Genomic DNA, 23,357 nt, shown 5'->3' on the forward strand with positions numbered 1-23,357 from the left:
CCTTTTCCTGACCTAAAATGCCCCCAGGGAGTTGTTATTTGACCTGTTAAGAACTTAATATGCTGATGGATACATGTAAGTTTTCCCAGGGGAGCTAATAATATCACCGTGGGCCTGTTTCAGGTTGGGCAAAGGAGTTGAGGATGGTGGTGGTGGAGAGAGTGAAATCTCCTCCTGCTGGATGCCACGGTCCCAGCCCAAGCCAAGCCCCTGTGTGCCCAGGGAGGGCAGGACTTTGAGAACACGCTTGATCAAACAAACTCAAGAAAGTATGTGAACTGACCCTTGGACAAACCATTTCCTTATCCTACCTTATATGTATGCAAACCCTAGAATCCTCAGTGTAGATGACTAGGGAAGGCAACGGCAAACCATCCCGTAAAAAGTCTGCCAAGAAAACATCATGATGCGACGTCACCCCATGGGTCGGTAACGACTCAGCGCTTTACCTTTGACTTTAAACCCTAAAATACCAACGTGAGTTAAGTTGCTGTACTATGTTCTCTGACCAGGATAGCCTGATCTCATCAGATCCTGGAGGCTAAGCAGGGTCAGTTCTGGTCAGCACTTGGATGCAAGACCACTAAAGGAATACCTGGGTTGCCATGCAGAGGCAAGCAATGGCAAACCGCCTTGGAATATCTCTTGCCTTGAAAGCCCTACGGGGTTGTGCTGGAATACAAGCTATGCACATTTCAGGCATTATAGAGTTAACGGTTTACCTGAAAGAGGTAAGGATGTATTGTAACCTAAACCCAATTGTAAACCGAGTCTTCTAAACCCGGGACACGTACAAACACAACATTGGTCAGAAAGGATGTTAGGTGTGAAATGCTTTGATCTTATATGCAAGCTGAATAGCCTGTCTTCCTGTTTGCAACTGCTTTCTGGGAACAAGAAGTTAGACAAAGGGTGGTATAATGTAGCCATGGAGAGGACAGACATAGTTGGACTAGCTGGTAAACTAAGTTATGTTTTTTTTTATGCCAAGTACCCTATCCTGATGTTTTCTAGTAAACTTTATTTCTTTTGATAAGCAATCGTCTCTGACTCCTTTATGCAAACTCCAAGCCTCTGAAATTAAACATATATTTCCATCAGGTTGCTATAAGTTGCTTGGGATGGGTATTGAACTTAGGCCCTACAATTCTGCTTTGCTCACACAGGAGGAAAAGAAAAGTCCCCTGTGCAAGCACCAGTAATTTCTGACTCTGGGGTGATGTTGCTTTCACAACGTTTTCACGGCAGACTTTTTTATGGGGTGGTTTGCCATTGCCTTCCCCAGTCATCTACACTTCCCCCCCCCCCCCCCAGCAAGCTGGGTACTCATTTTACCGATCTCGGAAGGATGGAAGGCTGAGTCAACCTTGAGCCAGCTACCTGAAAACCCAGCTACCAAGCCCCTCTGCAAAAAAAAAAAAAAAAAAGGATTTAGACTGGTCAGTTGCAACTGGACTATTACCAGATACTTCTTCTGCCTGAAGTTGCATAACCTGACCTCTAGGCTCCACTTAGTCAGATGGGGTCATACTTTTTAAAATAGAAAACAGACCTTCAAAGGGTATCAGTTTTTAGAAGGGAAAGTGTTTGCTTCAACCTTTTCCATGTAAATGAAGGAATTTTTCTTAAATTTGGGCTGGGTTGACCCCCCCCCCCCATTTTTTTTTCTTTGCTCAAAATAAGTTATATGCTTTGAAAATCATGTTGGGTGTTGGGCAGTGATGATGTTTTCTGGTTTCTGCTTTGATTTCAGTAGTGGGGCTTACAATGCCATCTTAAGCAATGTTTCATCCGTCTAAAACCATTGGTTTCGGTGGATCTGACAAGGTGTAACTTCTCAGGATTGCTCTGTTATACACTTGCCATGCAAGTGAATGGGCTTTAAATTCTTGCATTCCATGGCAATTGTGCCCAAGGTTAGTTGATGGGAAGCATCTTGTGATAAGCTTTTGCATAGATGTACAATCAAACCCCATCGTTGCTTTAGAAACTCATCGGATTTCACCTTGAGCAAAGGCAGTAGCATTCTGAATGACAGCCAGAAGGTGAAATGTCTTAAAAGGGGCTCATTAGTCCCTGATTGCTGGGCCATTAAAATGCACGACCACATGCAGCTTTTCTTAACATCCTCCTGTTCCTTCAAGTTATTATGACAGTGGGAGAGGTAGATACTATTCCTTAGCAATTGGTTTTGTTTCACAGGTCCTCTAGTTGGGAAAGATCAGACACAGCAGTATCAGAGTTTATCTGAAAAGCTTAGCGGTTTTAAATTTTGCATGCAGTCATCATCAAATGTACTTACTCCCCCAAGGCACAGGTTGTATTACCTTTCTAAAGCCAGTGTTCAGGGCTGCAACAAATGTTGCAACTTGATTGTTGATGAAATTAATTTCCAAAGTTGTGATTTATTTATTTACTTCATTTATGCTCCACTTTCCTCTGCAATGGAGACCTAAAACAGTTTGCAACAATGTTCTCCCTACCACTGCTTCACAACCACTCTGGGAGGGAGGTTAGGCTGAGGGTGTATGGCAGGCTCAAGGTCACCCAAGGAGCTCCATTGCAAAGTGGGGGAATCAAACCTGGATCTCCTAGTCTGACGCTCTTGCCATCGCGCCATGTTGGTTGAAATCAAGTTTTCCTTGTTCTCCTTTCAACCAAAAACTCTCCAAATGCTATTTTTAAATGCATGCTTCAGTTAGGGAATCTGTGCAGGGTCAGCATTTGGTGAAAAAGGAAACCTGCAAAACTTTGGTTAGTTAATGAATCATAGCTACATAGAGCTGGATGGGACCCCAGGGTTCATCTGGTCTAGTTCCCTGCACACACAGGGAATTCACAGCTACTCTTCTACTCCCCCAGTGATCTCTGCTCTATGGTCAGAGGAAGGCAAAAAACCTCCAGGATCCCTAAACTAATCCAGCCTAGAGGGAAATTTCTTCCTGACCACAAAGTGGTGATCAGTATTACCCTGGACATATAAGAAAGGGGCATAAGAGCTGAGCTCTGGTCATCGCTTCCTGCCCTCCCTCTCATGATCTGTCTAAATTCACAGAATCTGCATTGCTGTCAGATGGCCATCTGACCTCCAAAGCAAGAGAGCCAAACAGGGATGGCCAAACTTGCTTAATGTAAGAGCCACATAGAATAGATAACAGATGTTTGAGAGCCACAAGACATCAGTGTCAGATGTTGGAAGGAAGAAAGGAAAATTAATGAATGAGGGAGGGAGGGAAATTTGAAAAGAAAGCAACTTGAACTTTAAACACATTCTCCAAACCGCTGGCTGGTTTGGCTTGTATAAGCGATTTAAAGAGAGAAATGCCTTCTTCAAGCTGGCTAACAGGTCAGTGGGGGCTTTGAGAGCCACACAATATGTGTGAAAGAGCTTAGTGTGGCTCTTGAGCCACAGTTTGGCCACCCCTGGCCCATCACCTCCCAAGAGAGCCTGTTCCCCTGAGGAATTGCTCTGTCAGGATGTTCATCCCAATGTTTAGCTGAAAACTCTTTTGACTTAATTTCAACCTGTTAGTTCTGGTCAAACCTGAGGCAACAGAAAACAACTCTGCTCCATCCTCTATATGACAGCCTTTCAAATACTTGAAGATGGCTATCATATCACCACTCAGTTGTCTCCTCTCCAGGCTGAACATACCCAGCCCCTTCAACGTTTCCTCATAGGACTTGGTCTCCAGACCGTTCGCCATCTTTGTTGCCCTTCTCTGGATTTGTTCCAGTTTACCAATAATCATATTTTGGCAGGGCCTTTTTTTGTAGCAAGAACTCCTTTACATATTAGGCCACACACCCCTGATGTAACCAGTCCTCCAAAAGCTTACAGGCCTACTGTAATCTCTTAGAGGATTGGCATCAGGGGCACGTGGCCTAATATGCAAAGGAGTTCCTGCTACAAAAAAAGCCTTGTATATTGATCCAGTACTTATAGAGTTAATTTACTAGAATATTATCAGAAATATGCCAATTAAGAAAAACAATTTGCCTTTAAGTTCCACAAGCATCCTTCCAGGGAACTTGGCCTGCATTTTCTTGCTTTGATATATGCAGTGGGCTTGAGGGTAGTCCTTGAAACGAGCTGACTTGAGGAGCTATGCCTCTAGCAGCCATCAGTTTTTCAGCAATTTAACAAGTCATTTGCTATGACCCCTTTCACATTACCATTCCAAATGGGAAGTTATCTGTTGTTGGCCCGGTTCCGAGTAAAGTGATATAGGGACGGAGTTTTCATACTGCGAATTTCATTGCATTAATGAGCCCTCTCTGAAGTAATCTGGCCATTTTGAACAGTGCTGTGTTTCCCCCTCACCCTTTTCGCTGTGTGATCTGCCTTGAACTTTTTTTTCTTGAATGTTCTAAGTTGAGTGCTGTAAGGCTAGACCAATATAACGGTGCCAAAGCATCTCAGTGGGGCGCTCAATTAAAAAAAACGGTTGCGGAAGATTGCCCAGCGAAAAGGGGTGGGGTGGAAGCACGGTGCTATTAGAAGCGCTGCAGACACTTTAAACAGCACACTATAGTGATTCAGAAGAAGACGACGACTGTAGATTTATACCCCTCCTTTCTCTCTGAATCAGAGACTCAGAGAGTGGCTTACGGTCTCCTGTATCTTCTCCCCCCACAACAGACACCCTGTGAGGTGGGTGGGGCTGAGAGGGCTCTCACAGCAGCTGCCTTTTCAAGGACAACTCCTGGAATAGCTATGGCTAACCCAAGACCATTCCAGCAGCTGCAAGTGGAGGAGTGGGGAATCAAACCCGATTCTCCCAGATAAGAGGCCACACACTTAACCATTACACCAAACTGGCACCCAGAAGAGGTGAAAATGAAGGAAAGCAGTTTACCTCAAGAACAGCTCAACTGTGCTTTGCTAACTGGATGCAAGTGGCTTTAAATAAAATCCAGTGCTAAATGGTTGTGTCTGAAATAATACAAAAAAATCTGTTAACAGCTACCAAAATGGAAAAAGTACTTATATGTAGCTTTTCCTGGCATAGAGATTACATTAATTTATCTCAGTGCCACAAAAATCTTCACTTGCTTAGTCTCTCCTTTCCCACATACTGAGCTGTTGTTAAAGGTATAAAAGGAAGCTAGGCTATTTTTTCTCTTGAGTATTTGATATGCTTGGGTAGCTGACTTGTTCACTTTGCATCCTTTCGAATCCAGTGATGCTCTACAGACATGCCTGCATCCTGTTTGACAAAGTTTGCATGCATTCAAAAGCTCATGTCCTGAATAAAAGGACTTTAAGGTGCAGTTGGACTCTAACTTTGTCACAGAGATGCCTGCAGTGACAGCACATGGCCAGTAGGAGAGGTAGCACATGGGTCTTGAAACAGCTGCATGAGCCCTCCCGGGAGATCTGCAGCCTGCATGTAGTCATGACCTTAATTTACGATCCATATGGTGCCATAAAAAGGGAGGCTGCCACTTCAAGTCAGGGCATTCTGGGCGGAGGGACTAAGTTTGATTAGGGTCACATAAGCAGGCAATAAGCTGATGCTGTTTGGCCAATTGGTCAGCCTCTTCAAGCCTGCCTTCACTACTGAGAGCCAGTTTGGTGTAGTGGTTAAGTGTGCGGACTCTTATCTGGGAGATCCGGGTTTGATTCCCCACTCCTCCACTTGCATCTGCTAGCATGGCCTTGGGTCAGCCATAGCTCTGGCAGAGGTTGTCCTTGAAAGGGCAGCTGCTGTGAGAGCCCTCTCCAGCCCCACCCACCTCACAGGGTGTCTGTTGTGGGGGAGGAAGGTAAAGGAGATTGTGAGCCGCTCTGAGACTCTTCGGAGTGGAGGGCGGGATATAAATCCAATATCATCATCTTCTGTGTTGCATGTTTCTGAATGTGATACACATGCAATTAGCCTGTGACTTAATTTTCTTTCTTTCTGGACACCAAAATTCAAGGCTTGTAGCCCAATTTTAATGCGTAGATTTTGAACTTTGTCACAGACCAATTTTCATGGCAGCATATATGCTTCTATGCATGCCATTGATTGTTAGTGATGCAGGTATTTAAACAGTTGGGTTCCCCTGCTCTGAAGGTTGGGGGGTGGTCACCTTATCTGATTTTTTTGCTGCTGTTGTGCATGTCTGTGCATAGGTTTAATGGGGGCTCCTGGTCTCTTTAATCATGCCTCTGTTGTTCACAGTCAGTCTGCTTTGACGTTTGATAATAGGTATGTATGTAGCAGGAATGCCTTTGCGTATCAGGCCACACCTCCATGATGTAGCCAATCCTTCAAGAGTTTACAGGACCTACTGTAAGCTCCAGGAGGATTGGTTACATCAGGGGTGTGTGGCCTAACATGCAAAGGAGCTCCTACTACAAAAAAAGCCCTAGTATACAGTGTGACCTGACCTGGATAGCCTAGCCTAGCTCGAACTCAGAAGGTAAGTAGGGATGACCCAGGTTAGCATTTGGATGGAAGACCTCCAGGGAATGCCAGGTTCTTGATGCAGAGGCAGGCAACGGCAGCTCACCTCTGAACATCTCTTGCCTTGAAAACCCTGAAGGGTTGTCATAAGTCAGCTATGACTTGCCGGCCCTTTCCACCACCACAATGTATACAGTGCAACTGAGCAGAGTTGCCATCTTCCTTTGTCCACTGAAGGCAGTGAACTTAGAAGCATGTTCAGGGCCAGCTCTGCCAGTAGGCAAACTAGGTAATTGTCTAGGGCGCTGGCCTCCTGGGGGGTTCGAATTGGTTGCTCCTCATGTGACTCAGTGACATCATCAGTTCAGGTGAGGTGCCGGAAGTTAGCCTTGCCTAGGGGGCCAGACCATCTAGAGCCAACCCTGAGTCTTTCAGATTCTAGTCTTGACACTCCTACATCATGCTGGCAGCATCAGAGCCATTTACAGTGGTGATCTTCAGTCACAGAAACAGTGTCCTCCTCCCACTCTGTGGTTCCTTGGTACATGACTTTCATAACTATTGAATCTAGAAGTTCTTGTGGAGGGAACCTGTGGTTGTAGGGACTTTTATACAGAGCAGCCTGGGGAGTCATCACAGGTTATCACCTATCAACTCAGCTTTTCAGCATAATTGAATGAGAGGGAGCCAAAGCAGCTTTGCTACATGATACTTAAGTTAGTATTATTTATGTATGCAGTTTTCTTGCCTTAATGCCCTCACTTTAACTTCCCCTCATTCCCAAATAGTTTTTGATGATGAAAATAATGGCAGATGCCAAGGTGTGTTACTATCAAACACAGCAGAACGTTTTGGATCTGTGCCAGATCAAAGTTCCTGAAGTGTTTTTGTCAACATCCCACATCCTCACTACCATGAAGGAGGAAGTGTGTCTTTTTTGAATGGACTGTTACCTCCTGTTTTGGCCCTATAAATACTGCTTTTTCCCTTCCGGGGGAATAAACCTGGCAGGAGCCCTAAAATCTTGAGCTGTTTTGAAAATAGCTTGAATCTGAAGTTGATATCTATTTTTAATGTCTTAAAATAACACTTCTTAGAGAGTCAGCCAAGCTGACTATGCCCTGAAGGAATTAGCAACACCTTTCTTCTGCCAAAAACCATGGGTCTCCTCCAAGCTGACTGGTGCAGTCCTAAGCAAAGGTACACCTTTCTGTTGAAATCAGCAGACCAAGAAAGGTGTAATTCTGTTTGAGTTGCAGTGTAGGGTAATCTGAAGCCCTTTTCACACTGTACATAAGCTGTGCAACTAAGTTTTTATGTGCATATCTTAAAATGTCACATTAATACATTAAAGGCATTCCAGTAGCACCTTAAAGACTAACAAAATTTGTGGTTAGGGTATGAGCTTTCATGAGTCACTGCTCACTTCTCACTGTTTTTGTGAACAGTGACTCAAGAAAGCTCATACCTGCCACAAATTTGTAAGTCTTTAAGGACTCTTGCTCTTTTCTACTGCTAGATTGACTAATCCAGCTGCCCATCTTGATCTATATACTAAAAGTGCGTATGTGAAAAAAGTCAGTGTTGGTGAGAGATGCAACACCTGCCAAAGATTTTTTCTTGGACCATTGCTTGTTGTTCTATGTAAGGCCCAGTTGTCACCAAGGTGGTGAAATACCTGCGTTAGAGTTTGATTGCATTTACGGGGCTGGCGTAATTTAGTGTTTGTCCATACTTCCCCTCTGGAAGCCTTTTGCAGATAAAAATATGGTTTTTAAACACATTATTTACACATTTTTATGCCATCTTTGTGCCCTTACAAGGGCCACCAAGGAAGCTAACAATATAAATCCAACCCCATCCAACACACATCATTAAAACAATTTTTTTAAAAGTTAAAATACATACAACAGTGATTAAACCCTTAGTAAGGAAGGAGTAATCGCTAAGTTTAAATTTAATTTGATTTAATTTGCGATTTATACCCCTCCCTATCCCTCAAGGCGGGCTCAGGGCGGCTTACAACATTAAAACGTTGCAATAACAATAAATAAAACATATCCAATTAAACACAACAAATTTAAAATATCTCATAAACATAATACATAAAATAGAGGGTCATAACTCCCACAATAGTACAGCCAAAGGCCATAGTTCAGCAGTTGATATGACTTCAGCTAGTTAACACCACTTAGCATAGCTTCAGGGAGTGTCAAACAAAACAGAAAAGTCTTCATCCCCTGATAGAAGATGAAAACAGAAGGATGAATCTTCTTTAGGGAAAAAGTTCCAGAACTCCGGTGCCATGACTGAGAAGGCTGCAACTTGGGCTAGTGACTTTCCCCTGAACTGCTAGTTCTCTGTGTGGAGAACTGTTTAGTTTTGTTTGGGAGGCATATCCAGTCTGAAATTGTAAACCCCTGGATCTAGGTTTATCTCCTCAGTGAGAACTAGGCATATGAATAAGTGGCAGGGATGAAATAAACTTAAATTTCTTACTGGTATGCTCATATTGCCATTCCTTATCTTTCTCTTGTCAATATGAATGTCTGCCACAGCAGCCCTCTTCAAACCATGTGAGGTGTGTAGAAATCAACATGGGATGGGGAAATGGGCACAAACACGCTGGCCCTGCCTTCTGTCTGTGGAAGACTGTCAACTCTTGAACATCATGTCTGTGTATGCCAAGTATATTCATGTCCCCATGGTCAGAGGCTATCCAGCAGCATGCCCATGGAGAAGGGAGCATGCATTTTTATGTATGTGTAGATGCTAGGTTACCAGGCATGGCCTACACATTTGTGTAGGTGTTAGTTACCAGGCATAGCCTAGCAACCAGCAAGAGACTGAGGGGGGCAACCAAGGGCAACTTAAGACCATAGAGTTTCCAGCAAGTCCTAGAGACATCTGTTGGCGGTTCTGGGTTTTCCCAGGAAGTAACATTACACCATCAGCCCCGATGAAAAATTCTGCCATGTGGCAGGAGGTGAAACACAGGAGCTGGCAATGCTGGCAGATACGGTTACTGATGAGCCAGCAATCACAAGCCCAGGTAGGAGCCAGCACAATCATACCTCCCTCTCCCTCTGTGAATGGATTTCTCTGCACCTTATGTCTTTCAAAGAGGGTGTGACAGGGTAAAACTAAGGAAGCACAGCATTTTGCTTCCTACAGGTTGAGAATGAAAAGTGTTTCAATGATGTATACTTTACATTCTGCTTGTACTGCTGTTAAACCTAATCTGTTTTTTATGTTATGTGGACTGTTGTAGTGGTTCGTGATGTTGGCCCATACTGCCTATCTTTTACTCTTGATAGGAGGGAGTAATTAGGCCTAGAAACACTATCATTATCCACAACAATTGAAGCAGCCTGCTTCATGTTTTGTGACAGTTAATTACCTCATCTCTAAACCAAGCATTCGAACCTTCAAGCCGTGTGTTTCTCCTTTTCTTTTTGATGCCCTAAACTGGAAGAGGGTAGTCATAGAATTCTTGTGAGCTTCAATTTAAGCTGCCGTCAAATTCCTCAAGAATATACTGATAGGGAATGTTGTAAGCAGTCTGCTTGTGTGTCATGTGGCTCCTGTAGAAACTAGCTCCACTCCATTTTTTGAGACACGGGGTTTAGAAGAAGCTGGGGGCGGGGAGTAGTTCTCATGGTATAAACTGACCCTCTCCTCTTCATTTTGGTTTTAAATCTACCATACTCAGAGTTTCGACAGCCCTTACTAATGTCCTGTGTACAATATATACAGAATGCAGGTTTCTTTATGTCTCCTCATGGGGCCTTTGGTACATTAGATTTAAAAACAGGGAAGGGGGCTAATGAAATTCCAAGTGGGCCAGGGGGCAATACCTTTTCTTTTGGGGATGCCTTTTAGATAGACTCAGATCCTTATGTGTGCTCTTTGTCACATAAAGATCAGGCCTGTTTAAAACAAAGGAGTGTTGACCTTCCAACCTTCTCCATGCCTGTGGTGGCTTTCAAGACCCTTTGTTTGCTTTTAAGCGGGTAGGTGACACTTTTTGCCTCTGTGGATTTCCAGTTATCCTCATTCATCTTATCACCACATAAAAGAAGGGTTTTTCTTTCTTTAATTGCTTTGCCTTTATCTTTAAGTTAGGTTACTCTCTGTATGAGACAGTCTAAAAAGTGAATAAAACATTTTATGCCGGTTAAAGCCGCAAAATAAAAGATATTTGCTCGCTTCTTTCTTAATGGGAGGTGCTGTGGACAGATGCTTCAAAACAACAAAGTAAAACAGAAATCTCTGTCCTATCTTAAAGGCTGACAAAATGTATTTCTCTGATGGATTGACCTATAACTCATGAAATCTTACGGAGGAATAAATGTTGCTAGTCTTTAAGGTACCACTGAACTTCTGTTTTCTTTTGCTGCATTAAAGACAGCTGCCCCTTTGGAATGGTTGAAATAGCAGTTACTGAAAGTGACCATTCTGTCAAATATTAAGCCATGCATTCTTGTTTACAAAGAAAAAACCCCCTCAATTGATCAACCTACCAAGCTAGATAAATGTATCTTTTAAATAGCGCAGCATTATAAACTCTTTTCCCCTTCCATCCGAGTAAATGCATATTACATATTCCAGCAAAGTGGAAATTAAGTGAAATTTTTCTCAAGTTCATAGGGGACTCATAGGCCATTCTTCCTGTATGCTTTTATCTGTTAAATTCTTCTGTTTCTGCAATCTTCAGAATTTGTGTGGCTATTCAGTCACTGACAGAGCAATGGTCTGCTTCCCAAAATATGGCTTAGACAGTTTTTTTTCTGCCACTCAAGTTCACCTGACTGGTGAGAACAAGTGAGGTGCCAGAAGATTGGAGGCGGGCAAATATTGTCCCCATCTTCAAGAAGGGGAAAAGGGATGATCTGGGTAACTACCAACCCATCAACTTGACATCTATACCTGGAAAAGTTTTAGAACAAATCAAACAGTTAGTCCTGGAACATTTAGAAAGGATGGCTGTGATTACTAAGAGCCAGCATGGGTTTCTCAAGAACAAGTTATGTCAAACTAACCTGATCTCTTTTTTTGAGCAAGTGACTACCTTGCTAGATCATGGGAATGCTGTAGACATAGTTTATCTTGATTTCAATAAGACTTTTGATAAGGTTCCACATACTATCCTTGTTAACAAGTTGGTAAAATGTGGTTTGGATCTTGTTACTGTTAGGTGGATCTGTAACTGGTTGACAGATCGCACTCAAAGAGTGCTTGTGAATGGAGAGGAGTGACAAGTGGAGTGCCTCAAGGATCTGTCCTGGGACCTGTTTTGTTCAACATCTTTATAAATGATTTGGATGAAGGAATAGAGGGAATGCTTATTAAATTTGCAGATGATACTCAATTGGAAGGGGTTGCAAATAAAGTAGAAAGAAATAGGATCCAGGATAATCTTGGCAGGCTGGAAAACTGGGCTAAAACCAATAAGATGCATTTTAACAGGGATAAATGTAAAGTTCTGCATTTAGGTAAGAAAAATCCCATGCATGGTTATAGGATAGGGGAGACTTGTCTGGGCAGCAGTATGTGCGAGAAGGATCTAGGGGTCATAGTGGACCATACGCTGAACCATGAGTCAACAGTGTGATGCGGTGACTAAAAAAGGCAAATGCAATATTGGGCTGTATTAACAGAAGTCTAGTGTCCAGATCAAGTGAAGTGATGGCATCACTTTACTCTGCTCTGGTAAGACCTCACCTGGAGTTTTGTGTTCAGTTTTGGGCATCACATTTAAAAAAGGATATAGACAAGCTGGAACAGGTCCAGAGGAGGGCAACAAAGATGGTGAGGGGTCTGGAGACCAAGTGCAATGAGGAAAGGTTGAAGGAGTTGGGCATGTTTAGCCTGGAGAGAAGGTGACTGAGAGGTGATATGATCACCATCTTCAGATACTTGAAGGGCTGTCATATAGAGCAGGGGTCCCCAACCCCAGGCTGTGGACTGGTACCAGTCCGTGGCCTGTTAAGCAACCAGGCTGTGAGTTGTATAATTCTTTTATTATATATTACAATGTAGTAATAATAATAAGAAGAAGACATTGGTTTTATATCCTGCCCTCCACTCTGAATCTCAGAGTGGCTCACAATCTCCTTTATCTTCCTCCCCCACAACAGGCACCCTGTGAGGTAGGTGGGGCTGAGAGAGCTCTCCCCAGAAGCTGCCCTTTCAAGCAGCTGCAAGTGGAGGAGTGGAGAATCAAACCCAGTTCTCCCAGAGAACCACCACACCAGAATAAAGTGCACAATTGTATCATCCTGAAACCATCTCCCCCCCACCTGGGTTTGTGGAAAAATTGTCTTCCACAAAACTGGTCCCTGGTGCCAAAAAGGTTGGGGATCACTGATATAGAGGATGGTACAGAATTGTTTTCTGTGGCCCAAAAAGGTAGGACCGGAACCAACGTGTTGAAATTAAATCAAAAGAGTTCCCAGCTCAACATTAGGAAGAACTTCCTGACAATTAGAGCGGTTCTTCAGTGAAACAGACTTCCTTGGGAGGTGGTGGGCTCTCCTTCTTTGGAGGTTTTTAAACAGAGGCTGGATGGCCCTCTGACAGCAATGCGGATCCTGTGAATTTGGGGGGGGGGGGTATTTGTGAATTTCCTGCATTGTCCAGGGGTTGGACTAGATGACCCTGGAGGTCCCTTCCAACTCTATTATTCTGTGATCCCCCATATAATCTTGCCTTATGTATCCTTGTTTATTTTCACTGCTGTGTTTCCTTCTCTTCAGCAAAGTGAGCTGAACTCCTTCCTGTGGACTATAAAGAGAGATCCACCATCTTACTTTTTTGGCACGATTCATGTCCCGTATACCCGGGTCTGGGATTTTATCCCTGAGAATTCCAAGAAAGCCTTCCAGCAAAGCCATATTGTCTACTTTGAGCTGGACCTCACAGATCCTTACACGATCTCTGCCCTAACCAGTTGTCAGCTCCTGCCGCAGGGTGAGAACCTTCAGGATGTGCTCCCCAGGGACATCTACCGTCGGCTCAAGCGCCACTTGGAATATGTCAAGCTTATGATGCCATCTTGGATGACTCCAGACCAGCGGGGCAAAGGACTGTATGCTGACTATCTCTTCAACGCTATTGCAGGCAACTGGGAGAGGAAAAGACCTGTGTGGGTAATGTTGATGGTGAACTCTCTGACAGAGGTGGACATTAAGTCCCGTGGCGTGCCGGTCTTGGATCTCTACCTTGCCCAAGAAGCAGAACATCTCCGAAAGCAGACTGGGGCAGTAGAAAAAGTAGAGGAACAGTGCCATCCATTGAATGGTCTGAATTTCTCTCAGGTAAGCAAACTGAAACTATCTGTGCATTTGTCATTCTCAGGGTAAGCCACAAGTTCCTGCCTCAGTGTGGAGCAAGTATAGCAAAGAGGGCAACAGTGTTTGAATCTACTTTTCTGTTAAAGGTTTGGGATACAAGTTAGGAGAAGCCTTCTAGTATACAAAAGAAGCAAATGTAGGTAAACATTCCTTTTAGGCCCAAGAAGGTTGATTCTGTACATTTCTTCCATGCTCCTCAATAGCAAGAAATGTTGGTAGTTTCAGAGGGCAGGCCTGCAGTAGATTCATGTCCAGTTGCACCTTTAGAAACCAACAAGATTTTGGGGATATAAGCTTTTGAGAGTCAAAGCTTCCTTTGTTAGATACATTGGAATGAAGATCTCTGGATTCTTATAGCCCTGTCAGAAGGTGGGAGGGGTGTTGCAAAGAAGAAACTCAGAATTCAGAGGTACGATGCACATTGTAAGCAAGCTTGATTAGAGCAGGGGACTGTAATGGCTGAGATATAAGGACTCTGAGATCCCCGTTCTGATGTATCTGATGAAGAGAGCTTTGACACTCAAACCTATCCCTCCAAAATCTTTTTGGTCAATAAGGTACTTCTAGAGTTGAATCAAGAAATATCTGGTTATTGGGTTCATTATGTGAAAAATTTGGACTTACAAATGCTGTATTTTAATAGAAACTTAATATTTTTTTGTGAAATGCTTTTACAGTCTACAGAAAGCACCTGCTTCCTGAGACTGTGTAGGACTTAAACAGATATTTTTCTTTCCTTATTAGTCAGGGGCTGCAATTTTAAGAAGGAAACTGAAAAAGGCCATTTGGCAATCAGCATATTTGATATTAAAATAAAACCCTTGCACTCTTCAGTAGTTACATTATCATCATACACATTATGGCAAATTAATTATACAAAAGCTAATCATATTTAAACACAGATTTCTTTGAAAATATGTTGCATATATCTGCAGTCTGCACAGAAATTATATATCTAATTCTCAACAGTCCCCTCTGCCCATGGATACTTATTTCTACAGAGGGCACACTCTCCTCCAATAGGTTTTTCTACAGACTCAGAGGACTCTGTGGATTTGCAGAAAAATCCAAATAGTTAAAGAATTTTTTAAAAAGAAAACCTCTGGGAGGGTTGAATTCCACCACCAACACCTTTTGATACCTTTTGAAATGGCCACTGCAGTAATCTACGCCAGGCCCTGCCGCATGGACAGTGAGAGATAGACTGACTGATAGCCAGAGACAGAGAGAGGGGAGGAAGTAAAAGCAGAACTGGAGCTGGGATTAGGGAGGATTCCTCAGGCAATATGAATGGCTAACTAGCAGAGGAATATTTTAAAAGGACATCTGAGCTTCTCACCCCACCTCTTTTTCTGTGGGCTCCACTTTTTGCTTAAAACTTTTTTGTGGGGGGGAGACTTCTAACTGCTTCTCCTCTACCAGCTTGAGAAAGACTGACTGGTTGAGAGTGTGAGAGAGACACACACACAGAGATAACAGGTGGGGGAAGAGGGGAGGAAACAAAAGCAGAACTGGAGTTGGGATTGGGGAGGATTCCTCACTGCCACTTGCCCATTTCAAACACTGTTTTTCCTGCAGTATGAATGGCTAAGTATTAGGGGGAAGTTTTAAAAGGACATCTGAGCCTGCAACTGCAAAGCCTTGCAGACATTACAGAGGGATTGTTCTCATCCCTGTCTCTGTACCTGCAGGCTTTGCTGTCCTTTAAAAACATTATCTCTGGTTTCTAGCTGCTTCTCCCACCCCCCTCCCCAAGAGCTTGGCCACTGCTTCTCTCTTCTGACTGACTAAAAGCCAGAGGAGTATATTTAGTAACAACACTTCAGTTTCAAAAAAATACAATTACAAATGCAATGAAACTACAACATATCACACAACATTTTGTTGAGGGTCCCAACCTTTCATTATCTAATGCTGTAGATTGTTCTTCATAAAAAATATTTATCATATCTAATTCTGAATCTGTCACCCCATGCAGGTAGAAGAACCCAGAGAATGGGGCCAGGTTCACCCCCTGGTTTTCAGAACAATATGAAAAAATATTGAAAGGGGATTGAATCCTCCCCAGAGCACAGACAGTGTTAGGGAGGCAGTTTGGTGTAGTGGTTAAGTGTGTGGACTCTTATCAGGGAGAACCGGGTTTGATTCCCCACTCCTCCACTTGCACCTGCTGGAATGGCATTGGGTTAGCCATAGCTCTGGCAGAGGTTGTCCTTGAAAGGCAGCTGCTGTGAGAGTCCTCTCAGCCCCACCCACCTCACAGGGTGTCTGTTGCGAGGGAGGAAGGTAAAGGAGATTGTGAGCCGCTCTGAGACTCTGCGATTCCGAGTGGAGGGTGGGATATAAATCCAATATCATCATCCTCCTTTGGGGTTATGCTGGGGTAGGCAGAGAAACAAGAGCAGGGGCTTCCACTGCCACCTAAGCTGGGCAAGAGGAGAGAGCCAGAACAGCATGTGCCAGGTGGGTGGGCAAGAGGGAGGGCGGGCTGGAACTGATGCCACATGAGCCAGGTAGAGGACAACAGTGGTGCTGTGAGTGAGTGAGGGGGGGAGGGGGAAGGAGGATTCTACCCCCATGAGTCGTATGTGTCCCCTGCTTGTATTATATAGTTATTGAGGAAAACCTTTATCTTGAAAAGCATTTCACTCATTACAGAGGAGAAAATATTTCACAGGAGTTTGTGCTTTTTAAAGAGCTCCCCTAAATTGGGAGAAGTTGGCTGCTTAGGTGGAAGAAAACAAAGTTTTTCTCCAAATATATTTCCTGGAGGCGGGAGGGGGATTCACATCTCTAAACCAAGCCAGTACTCTCTTTTTAGTCACAAAATGCTAGGAACAAATATCCCCAATCCCATAGTAGTAGTAACTTAGTCATAAAAACATAATAAAGAAATGGAACCTTGTGCAGACTTGAAGGAGGGGGAGACTGGAATATGCACTTCAACACTAGACATCAGGAAAATGTCTCCTTTTATAAAAAATATTAGGTATTGACTGTGTGTCCTCACAGTATTAAAGTTATAGGCTGTAACTTAGAGCTATAGTCATTGGCCAGAGAACAATATGTAATTTTTTTGTCCAGACCAGTGTTGTGTGGAGAAAAACTGGGCTTGTGGGTTTACCGTTGGAATTATAGTTGCCAACCTCCAGGAGAGGGCTGGAAATCTCCCAATATTACTACTGATCTTTGAACTGTAGAGATAAATTTCTCCTGGAGAAGACGGTTGCTTTGGAGGGTGGATTCTACAATACTATATCCTGCTGAGTTCCCACCTTCTCAGGTCATATTCCCAGATCTCCAGAAATTTCTCAACCCAAAGATGGAAACATTAATTTGAATGCTGGCCATGTTCCTTAGCCATCCGTGTGGGCTCAGTCTGGGAGAAAATGTTGTAGTCTGTTGACTAGAGGGTAACAACTGTACCTGGATTTGCCATCTCTGTATGAGACCTGTTGTTGAGGAAGAAGCTGTGTAGTTCATTCCTCTCCTCCCCTCCCTCTCTTGTATTACTAATTTTCACCCTGACCTGGACTGTTTAGACTAGCTGATTCTTAAATCTTGGAAGCTTAAGCATAGTTGGCCCTGATTAATATTTGGATGGGAAACCACCAAAGAATCTGAGGTCACTATGCAGAGGCAGACAACAGCAACCCACCTCTGAATGTTCCTGCCTTGAAAACCCTAAGGGATTGCCATAAATCGGCTTCAACTTGATGTCACTTTTATCACCATTATTCCATTTGGACGCAATCTAGCCAAAATTTGAATACTTTTCCCATTTATTTCAGTGTGCGATACAGAAACATACGCTTCCATCTCTTCTGCTGAAAACAATGAGACTTGAAATGCTTTACTTTGGCTAGTTCATGTCCATACACTTTTCTCTCCTAATAATCTCATAGCAGAAACATAGCCCTGCCCCCCACCCCGGGCTCCATATGTCTATTAAATCTGTTGGAATCTGTTGGAAAGTTAATGCTAAAATCCATTTTATTCTTTCTCACAAAAGAGTTTTAGATTAGTGAACTGGTACCAAGAATGTGCTCCTGCGTTCGAGACATTTAGAAAAAGGATATAAAGGTCAACCGTCCACATTAAATGCAGGTGCTTTTTTTATTCACTGACTATAGCGGTTTTCCAACATTTGCTTCTTATTTCCAAGTGGCTGGTCAAAAATCCTGGGGAGGTTAATTCTGCTTCATAGGTAGCTTCATTGGTAGCAGTGCTGTTAATCAATCCCAGACTACTTGTGTTACCCATGTGACAGTTTAAAAGCTCGCAAGCAGTTGAGAAGCAGGGGTTCATAGGGGGTTTCCTTCCCTATATAAAGGTATGCAAACAGGCAAGGATCTGTTCTTGTAAACCTCACCCACTTGCTGTTAATTAATTACTAATTACTGCTATGTGGATGCTGCTGTTTGAAAAAAAAAAATAAAAAATTGCAGGATGTGATCTTGGGCACAGTATTTTGAAAATCTCAGCCTCCTCCTAGTTTCTAATCTTCATGACTCTAAAGATGTGCTCAAAAGTTTGTAAGAAATACCTGGTTAGCGGTGAGATCTCCAGAGAGTCTTAAGAAAGATTTCTGTAGTTCTGAGAGAAGGACTTCAGTGTCCTGCTAGCTCCTTGCCCTGTCCCCATGACAAGCAAACCCAGAATAAACTGCACAGAATATCCTCAAAGGTGTCCAATTTGTGGAATCAACATGAGTTGCAGCATTTTATTTTCCGCTGCAGAATTCGACTTGCCTGTGCACAGGCTTTTGATCCTAATCCAGGTCTAAGCAGATCAACTTGTTAAAATCCACGTAGTTCCAGATTTCTAAAATCCTGCTGCATTGGTTGTCGAACGTTCCATTTTGTTGATCATACCAACTCATTATGTGTAATGAGTTCCTGTGAGAAAGGCAGACTATAAATAACACAAGCAAATCAGTCAGTAAATAAAAGTTGAGAAGAACAGCCGTGGCAGGGAGAAGCTTTCCCCATTAAGGTTAAGATGACCTCCTGGAATACAAATGATCTCTAGACTACAAAGATCAGTTTCCCCTGGAGGTAATGGCAGTGAAGGAGGTTATATTCTATAGAATTTCATTCCAGCTGAACTCCTCCCCTTCCCCAAACTCTCTTTTCCAAGGCACTGCTCCCAAGTCAAGGCCAACAATCTAAAGATTTGTGATATGGATGATAGTGAGGAGTAGGCAACCCTGCCAGCTGACACCTTGAGATGGGCAGCCAGGCTGGATTATTGACACACCTGTGATGTTACCTAGGAGGTAATGGGGAGGAAGCAAATCCTTAAGGGGCCCTCTTTTGCTTTTGTCCAATGGCACCAGTGGCCTCTTCTGGAACTCAGAAGAGATTGCTTATTGGGAATTGGTGATGGGTCCACTTGGAACTATGGCAACATAATGGCTGAGTCTTGGCCAGGCCTGTTGGCTCTTGTCTTGGGGAAATGGCCAGGGCTTAGTGGTAGAGCTTCCATTTTGCATGGAGATGGCCCCATGTTCAATGTCTAGCATCTACAGCTGAAATGACCAGGTAGTAGGTGATGTGAAAGACCTCTGCCTGAGACCTGAAGCAGTTGAGTGGACAGTACTGACCTTAATGGGCCGATGGTCTGGTTAAGTATAAGGCAGCCTTGCATCCAAGCTTCCCGGGGATTCTGTTATAGAATAAGATCAATAATGGTGGGTGAGCAAAATTAATTTTTCAGTTTTGCCTTTACTGATCTTGCCATTGAGCAGCCAAAGTTTCCAAGAAACCCCAATTTAAAAACCAGTGAATTAGAAGAAGGTGACGACATTGGATTTATATTCCGCCCTCCACCCTGAATCTCAGAGTCTCAGATCAGCTCACAATCTCCTTTACCTTCCTCCCCTAGGACAGACACCCTGTGAGGTAGGTGGGGCTGAGAGGACTCTACAGAATGTGCCCTTTCAAGGACAACTCTGTGAGAGCTATGGCTGACCCAAGGCCATTTCAGCAGGTGCAAGTGGAGGAGTGGGGAATCAAACCCGGTTCTCCCAGATAAAAGTCCACACACTTAACCACTACACCAAACTGGCTTCATTATGTACATTATGGTATGAATACCACCCTTGTTTCAATGGATTGGAATGCGTGGCAACCCTTTGGCATTTTAGAAGGTCTAGGTCCTTCCTTTTGATTGGATTAACATCAGTCTCTACAAGAGGACCCACATGCTGCTTTGGTGAGCATACAGTAGCGTTGGCCACAATGATGCTTTTTGCGAGGAAATCATTCCAAACGTCTTCCCTCTGGTTTAAGAAGAGTTCCCCTTTCTAGGATGAGTTCATTCCCTGTGAACACCAGAGGGCACCACTGAAATGGCATGTACTATACAGTCATGAGATAACTTGGTCTTTAGTAGTATCTATGGCTTGGGTCCTGCATTTGATCACTTGATCTCTCTGCTCGTGATTACTCTGTGTATGGGCAGCTGTGAAATGAATCCAACCCAAACTGTCAAATTTATGCTGAATTATTGTGGACGTTCTGTCTTACGTGTTTGGTTTATGCTGGTTTTAAGATCACGCATGTGTGAATCACCTTCGAGACCTTCCATGGCTAGTTAAGTAAAGAAAAAAGAAAAGGAACCGTTTAGAGATTCCCCCCCCCCTTTTTTTTTTGCTTTTTCTTGAGCTATTACATGGTTTAAATTTCCTTACAAATGAGTGATGTTTGCCAGGCAGAGTGCACTTAAACATTCTTAGTTTAGGAGTTGTTGAATTATTATTGCTTGCTGTATTAGATGATGGATTGTCTGCCTATAACATTTTCCACCCATGCTTTTCATTTTGGATGAGAAAGAGATTTATATGCAAAAGATTGCCCCTTGGGATAGCTTGTGTAAAGTGATATTAGGGCTAGTTTTGGTCTAGCAGGTTTTTTTTCTAGGAAAATTTTAGTGTCCCTTTATAGCACACTTCAGGAAAATAGCTAGAAATTATTGACCAAAGCCAGACATAGCTGATAAAAAGGGAAAAGGGAAAGATCCAGTCTCTCTTCCACCTCCATCCTCTAATTTCCTTCATTTGTCTCATGCACAAATTAACCTCTGCACCTGCTTCCTAGTACTCCTTCAAAACAGCTTCCTCTTGCCTCCCTCCCCACCCTAGAAAAAAACTGAAGCTTTTGACATGGCAAATTATGGGCAGTCCACATTAACAGGGCAAAGCCATGAAGCCCTCAAGAGCTTATTGTGACCACAGTGTAATTATAGGTTCATATTCACAAGATTATTTTTTTAATGCTTGAACACAGGGTTGGCAAATGGGTCACTAATGCCAAGAGATAGCCCCTTATTATCCACAACAGGTTTCGGAGTGAGTATGACAGATGAAATTACAACACTGCGAGTTCAGGTTTGTAGAACACTTCCTGACTCGTAATCAGTTCTCCACTCGCACCCACACATTCCTTGTTGTTTATTTGCTTCCTAAAGAACATCTTTTTTGGGGGGGATGAGCCACATATTTTAGGGAAGAAGAGAACCCAAAACAAGTTTTAAGAAGATTCTTGAATCCCATAACAAAATATGTATGCCAACACTCTCACAGAGGACATTGTCCTGGCCCTCTGTCTTCTTTAACAGATGTGAGTCTTGTGACTGGCACCAACCCCCTCTGTTCCCTTAATATCATTGTGTGAGTGTGATAAGAACGTAAGAGAAGCCATGTTGAATCAGGCAAGTGGCCCATCCAGTCCAACACTGTGTGTCATACAGTGGCCAAAATACCAGACGGCGTCAGGAGGTCCAACAGTGGAGCCACTGTGATCCTATCTTGTACACATTTACTCAACATTAGGTTGCGTATGCTAAATGTTGGGTTACTCCCTTGACTACAGCCATAGATACTCCATGTAGAAAGTAGGAAAGAGACTGCAGGAATTTTCAGTTGGGAAAGAGGGTTTGTATTCATCAATATGCTAGAAAGTGAACCTTAGTCCTTTATTTGATTTCAGACTTTGCAGCCTGCTGTCCTGTGGTACCCTGCTAACACTCAGAAAGGAGTTTTGGGACATTTGGCAGGCTCTTTAAGGAAGGAGAAACAGGGAAAAATCCAGTCACCCACAGCTTTTGTGAATTCTGGTGGATCCAACTTGTGAACAGCGATGGTAGCAGAATGGAGAGGGAGAAATCACCTCATGTAAAATTACCTCTTTTTAGTTGTTTTGTTGTCACAGGGGAATTTCAGGACAAATTGCGAGCTACTTGAGGAAAAAGAAAGCAGGGAAAAATCAGTACATCAGCATCTTGCAGGAATGCTTCTAGTGATTCCAGCCCATAAACAGCAAGGCTTCTCAAGTCTTGATTCGGGCACAGTGATTTTGCTCCCAATTTGGTGGAACCCTATCTGGGTAATGTAGGGATGTTACGATGGGTTATATTTCTGTTTATATGGCGTAGTATATGTATACATGTGGCTTTAAATTTTAGAAATGGGAGTTAAGTGCTATTCAAAAAAGGAGATTTTGAATATTTGTTCACTGGTAAATGTGTTCGTGGTTAACAGTCTCCATTTTTTAATATGTACATAAACACACATATAAAAAAGTACCTGAATGCATACTGTTATGTATAACCTTTTTTTTCTTGTTTAAACTACATCTCATTTGCATATCGATAAACCTGTGTTTAGGGACAGTGGACATGGTTTTCTGGTTTAACAGCTGGGAAATAAGACTTTTAGAAGCCGATCCGTAGCCAGTGAGTTAATTTAAAATTTGCGTTAGAAGAGACACTTTCTGAATGCACAGCCGCTCAATCTTTGCTGCGGGTTTATTATTACCCTTGTTGACTGTGTGAAGGTCAAATGTTGAACAGCACAAGTATCTAGGGAGGAAAAGGGGGGAGGTTCTCTTAGCTGACAATGCATTTTGAAGCCAGAGAAAGGGGTTTGCAAGATGATCTGCTCCCACTTAAATCCAGTCCGGTCAATTAAAGTTGAGTGCGTAACAGTGTTTAGTTTAGAGATTTATTGTAATCTCGAGCCTGTCATATAATGGTGTTAGGGAAGATTTATGTAGCCGGCCTTGTAAATTTCTCAGAGTCTCGTTACCCTGTTATAACAGGATTAGTGGGATGGCTACATTTGGCCAGATTTCTGGGATTATCTCTAAAGATGAACCACTTCAGGCATTAGCTTTTTTGCACAATGTCTGCTAAAGGAGTAGAGAAAATGCGCATTTTAGAACATATCTGTAAAAGGGCAGTTCTTACAAGCAGTTGCAACCCACATAATCAGTGTGATCCTAAATACATTATACTGGGAGCAAGCCCCATTGTGTGAGATTCTGAGTAGAACTATTTAGGATTTCTCTCAAGGTCTCTCTTCCCACTAGGGTAGATTTTTCTTTCTTTAAATTATACAGGAAATTACTACTTGGTCAAACCATACTCTGGTCCAATTCTGACACATCTGAATTGCAGACTTAAACTGTTTTTAATAATCATTCTATCTGCACACTGAACTCTAGTAACTGTAGCTCTGTGAAGGGGCAAGGAGCACCTAAGGGAGGATTCACAGATGCTCCATCAAACGACATTTCTTGGATCTTCTTCGTGGTCTCTGCAGTCC

General features: G+C 43.0%; 1 protein-coding gene across 1 annotated transcript in view; it reads left to right on the plus strand.

The window, feature by feature from the left end:
- The window catches only part of TRABD2A (TraB domain containing 2A), a 104,696-nt gene that overhangs the window by 11,028 nt on the left and 70,311 nt on the right, over positions 1–23,357 (plus strand). The window contains exon 2 of the mRNA XM_060237062.1: positions 13,154–13,714. Coding sequence (XP_060093045.1) covers positions 13,154–13,714 — 561 coding nt within the window. The remainder of the gene's footprint in view (positions 1–13,153; positions 13,715–23,357) is intronic.

The sequence above is a fragment of the Heteronotia binoei genome, chromosome 4 (genome assembly GCF_032191835.1).
Source record: "Heteronotia binoei isolate CCM8104 ecotype False Entrance Well chromosome 4, APGP_CSIRO_Hbin_v1, whole genome shotgun sequence".
Lineage (NCBI taxonomy): Eukaryota > Metazoa > Chordata > Lepidosauria > Squamata > Gekkonidae > Heteronotia > Heteronotia binoei.